Source organism: Oncorhynchus clarkii, chromosome 17 (assembly GCF_045791955.1).
Source record: "Oncorhynchus clarkii lewisi isolate Uvic-CL-2024 chromosome 17, UVic_Ocla_1.0, whole genome shotgun sequence".
Classification (NCBI taxonomy): Eukaryota; Metazoa; Chordata; class Actinopteri; order Salmoniformes; family Salmonidae; genus Oncorhynchus; species Oncorhynchus clarkii.
In genome coordinates this window covers 78,930,895-78,947,719 of record NC_092163.1, presented here as the reverse complement: position 1 = coordinate 78,947,719, position 16,825 = coordinate 78,930,895, and the positions used below count along the sequence as shown (strand labels likewise).

The following is a 16,825-nucleotide window of genomic DNA, read 5'->3' as shown; positions in this document are numbered from 1 at the left end:
CAGGCCCTCCCTGGTTGGGGACAGAAGCACCAGATCACCAGTAGACATTTGACTTCAGATTCTAGTAGGGTGAGGCCGGGTGCTGCAGACTTTTCTAGTGCCCGCGCCAATATGTGAATATATATGTTGAAGAGGGTGGGGCTTAAGCTGCATCCCTGTCTAACCCCACGGCCCTGTGGGAAGAAATGTGTGTGTTTTTTGCCAATTTTAACCACACACTTGTTGTTTGTGTACATGGATTTTATAATGTCGTATGTTTTACCCCCAACACCACTATCCATCAATTTGTATAGCAGACCCTCATCACAAATTGAGTCAAAGGCTTTTTTGAAATCAACAAAGCATGAGAAGACTTTGCCTTTGTTTTGGTTTGTTTGGTTGTCAATTAGGGTGTGCAGGGTGAATACATGGTCTGTTGTACGGTAATTACAACATTCTCTCTCTGTCTCTCTCTCTGTCTCTCTCTGTCTCTCTCTGTCTCTCTCTCTGTCTCTCTCTCTCTCTCTGTCTCCCTCTCTCTCTGTCTCTGTCTCTCTCTGTCTCTCTGTCTTGCCTTCTCTTTTTCTCTCTTTCCCTACCCCCCTTGCTCTCTCCCCTTCTCTCTCTCTCCCTCTCTCTCTCCTCCTCAAACACACATTCGCTTCAAAATAGTTACTCTCTCCTCTAGAGGAAATGTGTTTTCCAAGAAGTATCACAGTGGAATGAATGACATAATAATTCCATGATAATGGTTATTTCCCCCGGTTCATTCAGAGACCGTTTGGTAGTACTGCTGTTGTGTCTTGGAGGAACAACTTTGAGAGATTGTTTGAGTGGAAAAGAGAGGTAAGGTTCTGTGGTTAATACTCAGGTGTCAGACGATGATGGTGTGTGTGTGTCTTAAAACCAAACTCCCCCAGAAGAAAGAGAGAGAGAGAGAGAGAGAGCGAGAGAGACAGAGGTAGGAGTAGTGTCAGCCAACCCAGAACACTCCCCCAGATCCAACACAGATAGTCTCACCATCACTCACAATCACTCACCATCATTACCATCACTCACCATCATTACCATCACTCACCATCACTGGTCATCATCAACTACCATCACTACCATCACTCACCACCACCCACCATCACTCACCATCACTCACAATCACTCACCATCACTAACAATCACTCACTATCACTTATTATTACTTACCACCACTTGCTACCACTTTCTATCAGTTGATATCAGTGACCATCACTTACCATCACCCACCATCACCGCCTTCACTCACAATCATTACCATCCCTCACCATCATTTACCATTGTCTGCTATCTCTAATCTATAGGTATTCAGACCAGTGGTCTGGTCTAAGAGTGGAATGGATTGGATGAAGAGGGGAGGAGAAGAAACAGAGAGGACAGAAGAAAAGATAAAGAGAGGATGAAGAGAGCGGAAGGAAAGGATTAGAAGAGGATAGAGGGGGAAGAGGGGAGGAAGAGGGGAGAGGGAGGAAGAGGAGAGAGGCGGAAGAGGGGAGGAAGAGGGGAGAGGGGAAGAGAGGGGAGGAAGAGGTGAGAGAGGGAAGAGGGGAGAGGGGAAGAGAGAGGAGGAAGAGGTGAGAGGGGGAAGAGGGGAGGAAGAGGGGAGAGGGGGAAGAGGAGAGAGTAGGAAGAGGAGAGAGGGGGAAGAGAGAGGAGGAAGAGGGGAGAGGGGGAAGAGGAGAGAGGGGAGGAAGAGGGAAGGAAGAGGGGAGAGTAGGAAGAGGAGAGAGGGGAGGAAGAGGGAAGGAAGAGGGGAGAGGGGGAAGAGGAGAGAGGAGGAAGAGGAGAGAGGGGGAAGAAGGTCGGTGTCTGTTCAGATCTGTTTGAAAGCCACAACTACATCCGTCCAAACAACTCCAAGACATCCACCTCTAATTAGCAGCATTCTTCACCCCAACCCCCTCTGCCACCCCCTTCCACACAGACACAGACACAGACACAGACACACACACACACACACACACACACACACACACACACACACACACACACACACACACACACACACACACACACACACACACACACACACACACAGCCTTCACCCATCTGCTTTCTCTCTGTTCTCTGACAGGTTCATTCGCTCCGCTGACCTACAGCTCAGCATTGCTTTCTGTGTCAGCCCTCGCTCTTATCTGCCTCACCTCGTTACCGCGGTGACACAGAGGTCAGGGGTCAGGGGGAACTGACCGACACGGACACATACCACAAATGCAAAGGCACCAAGTTTTTTTTTCTTCCCGGTGTAACGTTGTCAGTAATCTCTGGTGGACAGACTAGATACGTTAAATGGTACCGTAGATCTGATACTACGGGATGCAGGAGATGACAAAAAGCATTAGTTCCTGTGCTTGAGTTTTTGCCACTGGTTACTTGGACAAAAAGGTGTTAGCATCTTTTTGATATTTTTGGAAGTGGATGGAAACAGACTTTCCCGTAACTTGCAAATGGAGATGGTGGAACTGTTCCGGTTTCCGATCCTCGTTCTGTCTCTTATCGCGTCTCAGAACTTAATGGACTATCTGACCAGTTACACAAGACTTTAGTTCTGGGTTAACCAGGATTACGTTGTCAGGAGGAAAAAGACTCTGTCAGAGTCTCTGATAGTTGAGTAGGTCCCCGGTATGTTATGTGAACTGGGTTCATCAGTTCATCAAACATTCATCGTTTTACTCTAAGTCCTTCCAGACAAAAGAGTTTGAAACCAGATCTGTGTGAATGATATGAGCACTGAATGGTTGTTTCACCACGCAACGTATTGACTGTGTGTGTGTGTGTGTGTGTGTGTGTGTGTGTGTGTGTGTGTGTGTGTGTGTGTGTGTGTGTGTGTGTGTGTGTGTGTGTTAAAGTAAGTTAGTAGAAGTATGTGTGTACTGTCAGCAGTGTAACCGATAAAATATCATTATTACGACAGATGTTTTTAGTCTCTCTGAGTGGGCTTCAATTCCTCTGTTTTTTTAAGTTAACCTCTGAAGTCAGAAACCCTGCCGACATATAGACATTAAAACGAACTGTACAGCAACTTTTTCAACTGAAATTCTCCTTTTTTGTGTGTTTTTGATGGGGAGGTTTGACTTAAATGTGGATTAGGACCAATGTAAACAGGCCTGTGGAGGACAATGACCTCATGTCTCCCTGTCTCTGACCAACAACACAGACCTAATGTCTCCCTGTATCTGACCAACAACACAGACCTCATGTCTCCCTGTCTCTGACCAACAACACAGACCTCATGTCTCCCTGTCTCTGACCAACAACACAGACCTCATGTCTCCCTGTCTCTGACCAACAACACAGACCTCATGTCTCTGACCAACAACACAGACGTCATGTCTCCCTGTCTCTGACCAACTACACAGACCTCATGTCTCCCTGTCTCTGACCAACAACACAGACCTCATGGCTCTGACCAACAACACAGACCATGTGTCTCTGACCAACAACCCAGACCTTGTGTCTCTGACCAACAACACAGACCTCATGTCTCTGACCAACAACACAGACCTCATGTCTCTGACCAACAACACAGACCTCATGTCTCTGACCAACAACACAGACCTCATGTCTCTGACAGTACCTCACACACACACTACCTCACACACACTCTACCTCACACACACACTACCTCACACACACTCTACCTCACACACACACTACCTCACACAAACACTACCTCACACACACACTACCTCACACCCACTCTACCTCACACACACACTACCTCACACACACTCTACCTCACACACACTACCTCACTAACACTACCACACACACACTACCTCACACACACTACCTCACACACACTACCTCACACACACACTACCTCTCACACACACACTACCTCTCACACACACACTACCTCACACACACACACACTACCTCACACACACTACCTCACACACACACGCACGAACACACACACACTACCTCACACACACACACTACCTCACACACACACTACCTCACACACACACTACCTCACACACACACACTACCTCACACACACACTACCTCACACACACTCTACCTCACACACACACTACCTCACACACACACTACCTCACACACACACTACCTCACACACACACTACCTCACACACACTCTACCTCACACACACTACCACACACACACTACCTCTCACACACACACTACCTCTCACACACACACTACCTCTCACACACACACTACCTCACACACACACACTACCTCACACACACTACCTCACACACACACGCACGAACACACACACACTACCTCACACACACACACTACCTCACACACACACTACTTCACACACACTCTACCTCACACACACTCTACCTCACACACACACTACCTCACACACACACTACCTCACACACACACGCACGAACATACATACACACACACACACACACACACATAAACCTCCGATAGCCTCTGCTCAATATACCACAGCTAGACTGCACGTACCCGGGCTCCTACAGTACATCAGTCAAACACACATTCTTCGTGTTGCTCATTAGGAGAAAAAAACCCCACACAGAACCGTCAATATGGTGCCAGCAGCAGGAAGTAGTCAGTTCTGTACGAGGTCTCTCTCTCTATAGTGTCTCAGCTGTGCTACGATTGGCTCTGGCCACATGCTTCATCAGGTGTCGATCTAAATGACTCTATTGTTCTCAGTGTTCGGCGTTTACAACAACACATTACATTAATGGCGTTGCATTGTGCCCTGCGACGACTCCCCCCCCCCCCCCCCCCACCGCCTCTTCTCACGCACAAACACCCCACAATGCACTGCCATGCGATGAAAGAGAACTGTTTAATCGTTTGCTTCACTTTTATAACTCAAATGAGTTCACCACAGTTTAAATGACCCCCCACAGAGAAATATGGTTAGACAGAAAACACTGTTTCATCATCTGGTGTCAGAGGAGGCGCCCTCAGGCTTTCTGGGATATATGACCCATCCTCTCTGTATCAAATCAATTTACCTCCAGGGGCTTTATTGGCATGGGAATCATATGCTAATTTTATTTATTTATTTACCTTTATTTAACTAGGAAAGTCAATTAAGAACAAATTCCTATTTTCAATGACGGCCTAGGAACAGTGGGTTAACTGCCTTGTTCAGGGGCAGAATGACAGATTTGTACCTTGTCAGCTCGGGGGTTGGAACTTGCAAACTTCCGGTTACTAGTCCAACACTCTAACCACTAGACTACCTGCCCCCTCTACACTCTAACCACTAGACTACCTGCCGCCTCTACACTCTAACCACTAGGCTACCCTGCCGCCTCTACACTCTAACCACTAGGCTACCCTGCCGCCCCTACTCTCTAACCACTAGGCTACCCTGCCGCCTCTACGCTCTAACCACTAGGCTACCCTGCCACCCCTACACTCTAACCACTAGGCTACCCTGCCGCCTCCACGCTCTAACCACTAGGCTACCCTGCCTCCTCTACACTCTAACCACTAGGCTACCTGCCACCTCTACACTCTAACCACTAGGCTACCCTGTCACCTCTACACTCTAACCACTAGGCTACCCTGCCACCTCTACTCTCTAACCACTAGGCTACCCTGCCACCTCTACACTCTAACCACTAGGCTACCTGCCGCCTCTACACTCTAACCACTAGACTACCTGCCCCCTCTACACTCTAACCACTAGACTACCTGCCGCCTCTACACTCTAAACACTAGGCTACCTGCCGCCTCTACACTCTAACCACTAGACTACCTGCCGCCTCTACACTCTAACCACTAGACTACCTGACGCCTCTACACTCTAACCACTAGGCTACCTGCCGCCTCTACACTCTAACCAACTAGGCTACCTGCTGCCTCTACACTCTAACCACTAGGCTACCCTGCCGCCCTTACACTCTAACCACTAGGCTACCCAGCCGCCCCTACACTCTAACCACTAGGCTACCTGCCGCCTCTACACTCTAACCACTAGGCTACCCTGCCGCCTCTACACTCTAACCACTAGGCTACCCTGCCGCCTCTACACTCTAACCACTAGGCTACCCTGCCGCCTCTACACTCTAACCACTAGGCTACCCTGCCACCTCTACACTCTAACCACTAGGCTACCCTGTCACCTCTACACTCTAACCACTAGGCTACCCTGCCGCCTCTACACTCTAACCACTAGGCTACCCTGCCGCCTCTACACTCTAACCACTAGGCTACCCTGCCGCCTCTACACTCTAACCACTAGGCTACCCTGCCGCCTCTACACTCTAACCACTAGGCTACCCTGCCGCCTCTACACTCTAGCAGTGAGGTCAACATTGTCAAAGCGAAAAAGAACATAAACATAAGCAAAAATAAATAAAACAAAAAATGAACAGTAAACATTACACTTCCAAAAGTTCCATAAGAATAAAGACGTTACAAATGTCATATTATGTCTGTATACAGTGTTACCTAAATATAGTTTGTATTTACAGTGGTGTTTGTTCTTCACTGGTTGCCCTTTTCTCGTGGCAACAGGTCACAAATCTTGCTGCTGTGATGGCACACTGTGGAATTTCACCCAGTAGATATGGGAGTTTATCAAAATTGGATTTGTTTTTTCGAATTCTTTGTGGATCTGTGTAATCTGAGGGAAAGATGTGTCTCTAATATGGTCATATCTCCCTCCCTCCCTCCCTCCCTCCCTCCCTCCCTCCCTCCCTCCCTCCCTCCCTCCCTCCCTCCCTCCCTCCCTCTGACACACAGGGAGGAGCATCAATCCCCAGAGCCCTCCCTCCCTCCCTCCCTCCCTCCCTCCCTCCCTCCCTCCCTCCCTCCCTACCAACCTCCCTCCCTCCCTCCCTCCCTACCTACCTCCCTCCCTCCCTCCCTCCCTCCCTCTGACACACAGGGAGGAGCATCCATCCCCTGAGCCCTCTCTGTCTAACTATCTGGATGTCAGAGCTAACCCCAGAGAGTGACCTCAGGAACCCAGCCTAGACCATGCATCCTGAGGGAGGAGGGAGCTGACAGGGTGTTATCACACACACACACACACACACACACTGGCAGGGTGTTATCCTCCAGCCCTCTGACCCTCCGACCGCTTTTCGCTATCTACTTCTGACAGGAAGGCCAAACACACACACACACACAGACATCCCATCATCCCTGGGGCTAGAATTATAGTTTGTCAGAGATGCAGGCCTGTCAGACACACAGAGAGACAGGCCTGTCAGACACACAGAGAGGCAGGCCTGTCAGACACACAGAGAGGCAGGCCTGTCAGACACACAGAGAGGCAGGTCTGTCAGACACACAGATGTTACTGATTAGAGAGGGAGAAGAGAGAGGCAGGCCTGTTAGACACACAGAGAGGCAGGCCTGTTAGACACACAGAGAGGCAGGCCTGTTAGACACACAGAGAGGCAGGCCTGTCAGACACACAGAGAGGCAGGCCTGTTAAACACGCAGAGAGGCAGGCCTGTCAGACACACAGAGAGGCAGGCCTGTCAGACACACAGAGAGGCAGGCCTGTCAGACACACAGAGAGGCAGGCCTGTCAGACACACAGAGAGGCAGGCCTGTCAGACACACAGAGGCAGGCCTGTTAGACACACAGAGAGGCAGGCCTGTCAGACACACAGAGAGGCAGGCCTGTCAGACACACAGAGAGGCAGGCCTGTTAGACACACAGAGAGGCAGGCCTGTCAGACACACAGAGAGGCAGGCCTGTTAGACACACAGAGAGGCAGGCCTGTCAGACACACAGATGTTACTGATTAGAGAGGGAGAGGGGAAACTTGTTTTCCTAGCAGGTATCATACTAATGCCTTACTGTCCCGACAAGCAGACAACCCTCCAGGGAGAGATTATACCACACAGCTTGACAGATGAACATTAAACTGTGCAAGTAAAAGCACATGATGATTTATCTATCTTAATGACTGTATGACACAACCAGGAAAACTCAGGGTCATAGTTTAAGTCTCTACGTCCGTGGGACGTTTTTTTCCCTTGAGCACATGGTCAGGGGGCCGGAATATAATTACAAATAATTAGTAGACTAGTGACCACTAGAAGCCCAACGGATACAGTATTAGACAATCATTTCAAACCTTGATTACATTTGGATCCGACAATGCTGTATGTTTATCGATTTATGCGTCGTAATACTTCGGGAACATATATCCTAAGTTAAAAAATGACTTTGAGCTGATTGCCTAGAGATTTTACAGTGAAAATAATGTTTCTGCTTTTTTGAAAACAGGTGGGCCAAATAAAATCAATCGTTGGCCAAATTTGGCACACGGGGCCGCCAGTTGAAGAGCCCTGCTCTACGTAATAGATTGTGAATGCATAGATATTAACATGAACATGCCTATTTTTAAACACGCAACCTACTAAATCTCCTGGCCCTTACAGTACAAATCCTCTGTTGTGCCGAACAGACCATATCCCCTCTTTCCTTCCTCTACTACAACAATGAGTCAGTAGTTTCTTCTGTCCTCGTCCCATTCTGCTACTGTCTGTCTGAGGATCTGGGCTATAAAACCTGGAGAGAGCCTGGCTGTACAGCAAGACAACGACAACACCACTGTTTTTGTTAAGATTTCAGATTTCAGGCCTTTATATTATCAATCATAGTATGATGCTGGAATAAAAAAAATGTCTGTGTTATGGCTTTACAAACCCCTGCTTGTCTGTTTCACCTGTCTTTGTGATTGTCTCCACCCCCGTCCAGGTGTCGCCCATCTTCCCCATTATCCCCTGTGTATTTATACCTGTGTTCTCTGTTTGTATGTTACCAGCGTTTGTTTTCCTGCTCCTGCCTGTTTCTGGCTCCTGTTTTCCAGTCCTTCCCGGTTTTGACCGTTCTACCTGCCCTGACCCCGAGACTGCCCGCCATTTTGTACGTTACCCCACCGTTCTGGGTTATTGACCCCTGACCCTGAGACTGCCCGCCGTTCTGGACCCTTTACACCCGTTCTGGATTATTGACCCCTGACCCTGAGACTGCCCGCCGTTCTGGACCCTTTACACCCTTTCTGGATTATTGACCCCTGCCTGTCTTGACCTGTTCCTCTTCACTATCAGTCCCTCTTCACTATCAGTCTCTATTCACTATCAGTCCCACTTCACTATCAGTCTCTATTCACTATCAGTCTCTATTCACTATCAGTCCCTCTTCACTATCAGTCTCTATTCACTATCAGTCCCTCTTCACTATCAGTCCCTCTTCACTATCAGTCCCGCTTCACTATCAGTCCCTCTTCACTATCAGTCCCTCTTCACTATCAGTCCCTCTTCACTATCAGTCTCTATTCACTATCAGTACCTATTCACTATCAGTCCCTCTTCACTATCAGTCTCTATTCACTATCAGTCCCTCTTCACTATCAGTCTCTATTCACTATCAGTACCTATTCACTATCAGTCTCTATTCACTATCAGTCTCTATTCACTATCAGTCCCTCTTCACTATCAGTACCTATTCACTATCAGTCCCTCTTCACTATCAGTCCCTCTTCACTATCAGTCCCTCTTCACTATCAGTCCCTATTCACTATCAGTCTCTATTCACTATCAGTCTCTATTCACTATCAGTCCCTCTTCTCTATCAGTCTCTATTCACTATCAGTCCCTCTTCACTATCAGTTCCTCTTCACTATCAGTCCCTCTTCACTATCATTCCCTCTTCACTATCAGTCCCTCTTCACTATCAGTCTCTATTCACTATCAGTCTCTATTCACTATCAGTCCCTCTTCTCTATCAGTCTCTATTCACTATCAGTCCCTCTTCACTATCAGTCCCTCTTCACTACCAGTCCCTCTTCACTATCAGTCCCTCTTCACTATCAGTCCCTCTTCACTATCAGTCTCTATTCACTATCAGTACCTATTCACTATCAGTCCCTATTCACTATCAGTCCCTCTTCACTATTAGTCCCTATTCCCTAATTAGAAAGCCATATTGAAAACCAGCAGTGTTGCAGTTTCAAGGACCAGAGCTCCCCAGTACACCAAGGAACAGAGTTCCCCAGTACACCAAGGACCAGAGCTCCCCAGTACACCAAGGACCAGAGCTCCCCAGTACACCAAGGACCAGAGCTCCCCAGTACACCAAGGAACAGAGTTCCCCAGTACACCAAGGACCAGAGCTCCCCAGTACACCAAGGACCAGAGCTCCCCAGTACACCAAGGACCAGAGCTCCCCAGTACACCAAGGACCAGAGCTCCCCAGCACACCAAGGACCAGAGCTCCCCAGTACACCAAGGACCAGAGCTCCCCAGTACACCAAGGACCAGAGCTCCCCAGTACACCAAGGACCAGAGCTCCCCAGTACACCAAGGACCAGAGTTCCTCAGAGTAAAAAAGGGAGCGGATATGAGATACCTGTGTGTGAGAGCTGCAGGCGGGGTCCACTCTGGCTCCAGGTTGCAGCGGTAGAGGAGGTGTCTGGTAGCAGCAGCAGCAGTTGGAGGGACACACCCAGCAGAACACAGAACCTCTCTGGCCCCAGGATCCTCATCTTCATCGTTATTAGTGAGAACAGGTGGTCGGCGCTGTCACATCACCCTGTGGATCTGTCTGTGGATCGTCTCAGCAGTTTCTAACGTTGGCAAGCTGTCATGGGAAAAAAAAAAACACTTTCAAACAAGTCCAAGTAAGGCTTTTTCCTGAAAATGAAGACCTAAGCAGGAACTTTACTTGTTAATTTAATTTATTTTTATTTAACCTTTATTTAACTAGGCAAGTCAGTTAATAACAAATTGTTATTTTCAATGACGGCCTAGGAAACAGTGGGTTTAACTGCCTTGTTCAGGGGCAGAACGACAGACCTTGTCAGCTCTGGGGGAAACAATCTTGCAACTTTTCGGTTACAAGTCCAACGCTCTAACCACTAGGCTACCTGCCTCTAACCACTAGGCTACCTGCCTCTAACCACTAGGCTACCTGCCTCTAACCACTAGGCTACCTGCCTCTAACCACTAGGCTACCTGCCTCTAACCACTAGGCTACCTGCCTCTAACCACTAGGCTACCTGCCTCTAACCACTAGGCTACCTGTCTCTAACCACTAGGCTACCTGCCTCTAACCACTAGGCTACCTGCCTCTAACCACTAGGCTACCTGCCTCTAACCACTAGGCTACCTGCCTCTAACCACTAGGCTACCTGCCTCTAACCACTAGGCTACCTGCCTCTAACCACTAGGCTACATACTCTAACCACTAGACTACCTGCCTCTAACCACTAGGCTACCTGCCTCTAACCACTAGGCTACCTGCCTCTAACCACTAGACTACCTGCCTCTAACCACTAGGCTACCTGCCTCTCTAACCACTAGGCTACCTGCCTCTCTAACCACTAGGCTACCTGCCTCTAACCACTAGGCTACCTGCCTCTCTAACCACTAGGCTACCTGCCTCTAACCACTAGGCTACCTGCCTCTAACCACTAGACTACCTGCCTCTAACCACTAGGCTACCTGCCTCTCTAACCACTAGGCTACCTGCCTCTAACCACTAGGCTACCTGCCTCTAACCACTAGGCTACCTGCCTCTAACCACTAGGCTACCTGCCTCTAACCACTAGGCTACCTGCCTCTAACCACTAGGCTACCTGCCTCTAACCACTAGGCTACCTGCCTCTCTAACCACTAGGCTACCTGCCTCTCTAACCACTAGGCTACCTGCCTCTAACCACTAGGCTACCTGCCTCTCTAACCACTAGGCTACCTGCCTCTAACCACTAGGCTACCTGCCTCTAACCACTAGACTACCTGCCTCTAACCACTAGGCTACCTGCCTCTCTAACCACTAGGCTACCTGCCTCTAACCACTAGGCTACCTGCCTCTAACCACTAGGCTACCTGCCTCTAACCACTAGGCTACATGCCTCTAACCACTAGACTACCTGCCTCTAACCACTAGGCTACCTGCCTCTCTAACCACTAGGCTACCTGCCTCTCTAACCACTAGGCTACCTGCCTCTAACCACTAGGCTACCTGCCTCTAACCACTAGGCTACCTGCCTCTAACCACTAGGCTACCTGCCTCTAACCACTAGACTACCTGCCTCTAACCACTAGGCTACATGCTCTAACCACTAGACTACCTGCCTCTAACCACTAGGCTACCTGCCTCTAACCACTAGGCTACCTGCCTCTAACCACTAGGCTACCTGCCTCTAACCACTAGGCTACCTGCCTCTAACCACTAGGCTACCTGCCTCTAACCACTAGGCTACCTGCCTCTAACCACTAGGCTACATGCTCTAACCACTAGACTACCTGCCTCTAACCACTAGGCTACCTGCCTCTAACCACTAGGCTACCTGCCTCTAACCACTAGGCTACCTGCCTCTAACCACTAGGCTACCTGCCTCTAACCACTAGGCTACCTGCCTCTAACCACTAGGCTACATGCTCTAACCACTAGACTACCTGCCTCTAACCACTAGGCTACCTGCCTCTAACCACTAGGCTACCTGCCTCTAACCACTAGGCTACCTGCCTCTAACCACTAGGCTACCTGCCTCTAACCACTAGACTACCTGCCTCTAACCACTAGACTACCTGCCTCTAACCACTAGGCTACCTGCCTCTAACCACTAGGCTACCTGCCTCTAACCACTAGACTACCTGCCTCTAACCACTAGACTACCTGCCTCTCTAACCACTAGGCTACCTGCCTCTAACCACTAGGCTACCTGCCTCTCTAACCACTAGGCTACCTGCCTCTAACCACTAGACTACCTGCCTCTAACCACTAGACTACCTGCCTCTCTAACCACTAGGCTACCTGCCTCTAACCACTAGGCTACCTGCCTCTAACCACTAGGTTACCTGCCTCTAACCACTAGACTACCTGCCTCTCTAACCACTAGGCTACCTGCCTCTAACCACTAGGCTACCTGCCTCTCTAACCACTAGGCTACCTGCCTCTAACCACTAGACTACCTGCCTCTAACCACTAGACTACCTGCCTCTAACCACTAGGCTACCTGCCTCTAACCACTAGGCTACCTGCCTCTAACCACTAGGCTACATACTCTAACCACTAGACTACCTGCCTCTAACCACTAGGCTACCTGCCTCTAACCACTAGGCTACCTGCCTCTAACCACTAGACTACCTGCCTCTAACCACTAGACTACCTGCCTCTAACCACTAGGCTACCTGCCTCTCTAACCACTAGGCTACCTGCCTCTCTAACCACTAGGCTACCTGCCTCTCTAACCACTAGGCTACCTGCCTCTAACCACTAGGCTACCTGCCTCTAACCACTAGGCTACCTGCCTCTAACCACTAGGCTACCTGCCTCTAACCACTAGACTACCTGCCTCTAACCACTAGACTACCTGCCTCTCTAACCACTAGGCTACCTGCCTCTAACCACTAGGCTACCTGCCTCTCTAACCACTAGGCTACCTGCCTCTAACCACTAGACTACCTGCCTCTAACCACTAGACTACCTGCCTCTCTAACCACTAGGCTACCTGCCTCTAACCACTAGGCTACCTGCCTCTAACCACTAGGTTACCTGCCTCTAACCACTAGACTACCTGCCTCTAACCACTAGGCTACCTGCCTCTAACCACTAGGCTACCTGCCTCTAACCACTAGGCTACATACTCTAACCACTAGACTACCTGCCTCTAACCACTAGGCTACCTGCCTCTAACCACTAGGCTACCTGCCTCTAACCACTAGACTACCTGCCTCTAACCACTAGACTACCTGCCTCTAACCACTAGGCTACCTGCCTCTCTAACCACTAGGCTACCTGCCTCTCTAACCACTAGGCTACCTGCCTCTCTAACCACTAGGCTACCTGCCTCTAACCACTAGGCTACCTGCCTCTAACCACTAGACTACCTGCCTCTAACCACTAGGCTACCTGCCTCTCTAACCACTAGGCTACCTGCCTCTAACCACTAGGCTACCTGCCTCTAACCACTAGAATACCTGCCTCTAACCACTAGGCTACCTGCCTCTAACCACTAGGCTACCTGCCTCTAACCACTAGGCTACCTGCCTCTAACCACTAGGCTACCTGCCTCTCTAACCACTAGGCTACCTGCCTCTCTAACCACTAGGCTACCTGCCTCTAACCACTAGGCTACCTGCCTCTCTAACCACTAGGCTACCTGCCTCTAACCACTAGGCTACCTGCCTCTAACCACTAGACTACCTGCCTCTAACCACTAGGCTACCTGCCTCTCTAACCACTAGGCTACCTGCCTCTAACCACTAGGCTACCTGCCTCTAACCACTAGGCTACCTGCCTCTAACCACTAGGCTACATGCCTCTAACCACTAGACTACCTGCCTCTAACCACTAGGCTACCTGCCTCTAACCACTAGGCTACCTGCCTCTCTAACCACTAGGCTACCTGCCTCTCTAACCACTAGGCTACCTGCCTCTGACCACTAGGCTACCTGCCTCTAACCACTAGGCTACCTGCCTCTAACCACTAGGCTACCTGCCTCTAACCACTAGGCTACCTGCCTCTAACCACTAGGCTACATGCTCTAACCACTAGGCTACCTGCCTCTAACCACTAGGCTACCTGCCTCTAACCACTAGGCTACCTGCCTCTAACCACTAGGCTACCTGCCTCTAACCACTAGGCTACCTGCCTCTAACCACTAGGCTACCTGCCTCTAACCACTAGGCTACCTGCCTCTAACCACTAGGCTACCTGCCTCTAACCACTAGGCTACATGCTCTAACCACTAGACTACCTGCCTCTAACCACTAGGCTACCTGCCTCTAACCACTAGGCTACCTGCCTCTAACCACTAGGCTACCTGCCTCTAACCACTAGGCTACCTGCCTCTAACCACTAGGCTACCTGCCTCTAACCACTAGGCTACATGCTCTAACCACTAGACTACCTGCCTCTAACCACTAGGCTACCTGCCTCTAACCACTAGGCTACCTGCCTCTAACCACTAGGCTACCTGCCTCTAACCACTAGGCTACCTGCCTCTAACCACTAGACTACCTGCCTCTAACCACTAGACTACCTGCCTCTAACCACTAGGCTACCTGCCTCTAACCACTAGGCTACCTGCCTCTAACCACTAGACTACCTGCCTCTAACCACTAGGCTACCTGCCTCTCTAACCACTAGGCTACCTGCCTCTAACCACAAGACTACCTGCCTCTAACCACTAGACTACCTGCCTCTCTAACCACTAGGCTACCTGCCTCTAACCACTAGGCTACCTGCCTCTAACCACTAGGCTACCTGCCTCTAACCACTAGACTACCTGCCTCTAACCACTAGGCTACCTGCCTCTAACCACTAGGCTACATGCTCTAACCACTAGGCTACCTGCCTCTAACCACTAGGCTACCTGCCTCTAACCACTAGGCTACCTGCCTCTAACCACTAGGCTACCTGCCTCTAACCACTAGGCTACCTGCCTCTAACCACTAGGCTACCTGCCTCTAACCACTAGGCTACCTGCCTCTAACCACTAGACTACCTGCCTCTAACCACTAGGCTACCTGCCTCTAACCACTAGGCTACCTGCCTCTAACCACTAGACTACCTGCCTCTAACCACTAGACTACCTGCCTCTCTAACCACTAGGCTACCTGCCTCTAACCACTAGGCTACCTGCCTCTCTAACCACTAGGCTACCTGCCTCTAACCACTAGACTACCTGCCTCTAACCACTAGACTACCTGCCTCTCTAACCACTAGGCTACCTGCCTCTAACCACTAGGCTACCTGCCTCTAACCACTAGACTACCTGCCTCTAACCACTAGGCTACCTGCCTCTAACCACTAGGCTACATGCTCTAACCACTAGGCTACCTGCCTCTAACCACTAGGCTACCTGCCTCTAACCACTAGGCTACCTGCCTCTAACCACTAGGCTACCTGCCTCTAACCACTAGGCTACCTGCCTCTAACCACTAGACTACCTGCCTCTAACCACTAGGCTACCTGCCTCTAACCACTAGACTACCTGCCTCTAACCACTAGGCTACCTGCCTCTAACCACTAGGCTACATGCTCTAACCACTAGGCTACCTGCCTCTAACCACTAGGCTACCTGCCTCTAACCACTAGGCTACCTGCCTCTAACCACTAGGCTACCTGCCTCTAACCACTAGGCTACCTGCCTCTAACCACTAGGCTACCTGCCTCTAACCACTAGGCTACCTGCCTCTAACCACTAGACTACCTGCCTCTAACCACTAGGCTACCTGCCTCTAACCACTAGGCTACCTGCCTCTAACCACTAGACTACCTGCCTCTAACCACTAGACTACCTGCCTCTCTAACCACTAGGCTACCTGCCTCTAACCACTAGGCTACCTGCCTCTCTAACCACTAGGCTACCTGCCTCTAACCACTAGACTACCTGCCTCTAACCACTAGACTACCTGCCTCTCTAACCACTAGGCTACCTGCCTCTAACCACTAGGCTACCTGCCTCTAACCACTAGACTACCTGCCTCTAACCACTAGGCTACCTGCCTCTAACCACTAGGCTACATGCTCTAACCACTAGGCTACCTGCCTCTAACCACTAGGCTACCTGCCTCTAACCACTAGGCTACCTGCCTCTAACCACTAGGCTACCTGCCTCTAACCACTAGGCTACCTGCCTCTAACCACTAGACTACCTGCCTCTAACCACTAGGCTACCTGCCTCTAACCACTAGGCTACCTGCCTCTAACCACTAGGCTACCTGCCTCTAACCACTAGACTACCTGCCTCTCTAACCACTAGGCTACCTGCCCCTCTAACCACTAGACTACCTGCCTCTAACCACTAGACTACCTGCCTCTAACCACTAGACTACCTGCCTCTAACCACTAGACTACCTGCCGT

At 50.0% G+C, this 16,825-nt stretch overlaps 1 protein-coding gene across 1 annotated transcript in view; it reads right to left on the bottom strand.

Moving 5' to 3' along the window:
- LOC139371456 (semaphorin-3D-like) overlaps positions 1-16,825 on the bottom strand; it is a 122,644-nt gene that overhangs the window by 74,311 nt on the left and 31,508 nt on the right. Inside the window, exon 2 of the mRNA XM_071111880.1 lies at positions 10,359-10,589. Within this exon, the coding sequence (XP_070967981.1) occupies positions 10,359-10,500 (142 nt within the window). The 5' untranslated portion in view covers positions 10,501-10,589. The remainder of the gene's footprint in view (positions 1-10,358; positions 10,590-16,825) is intronic.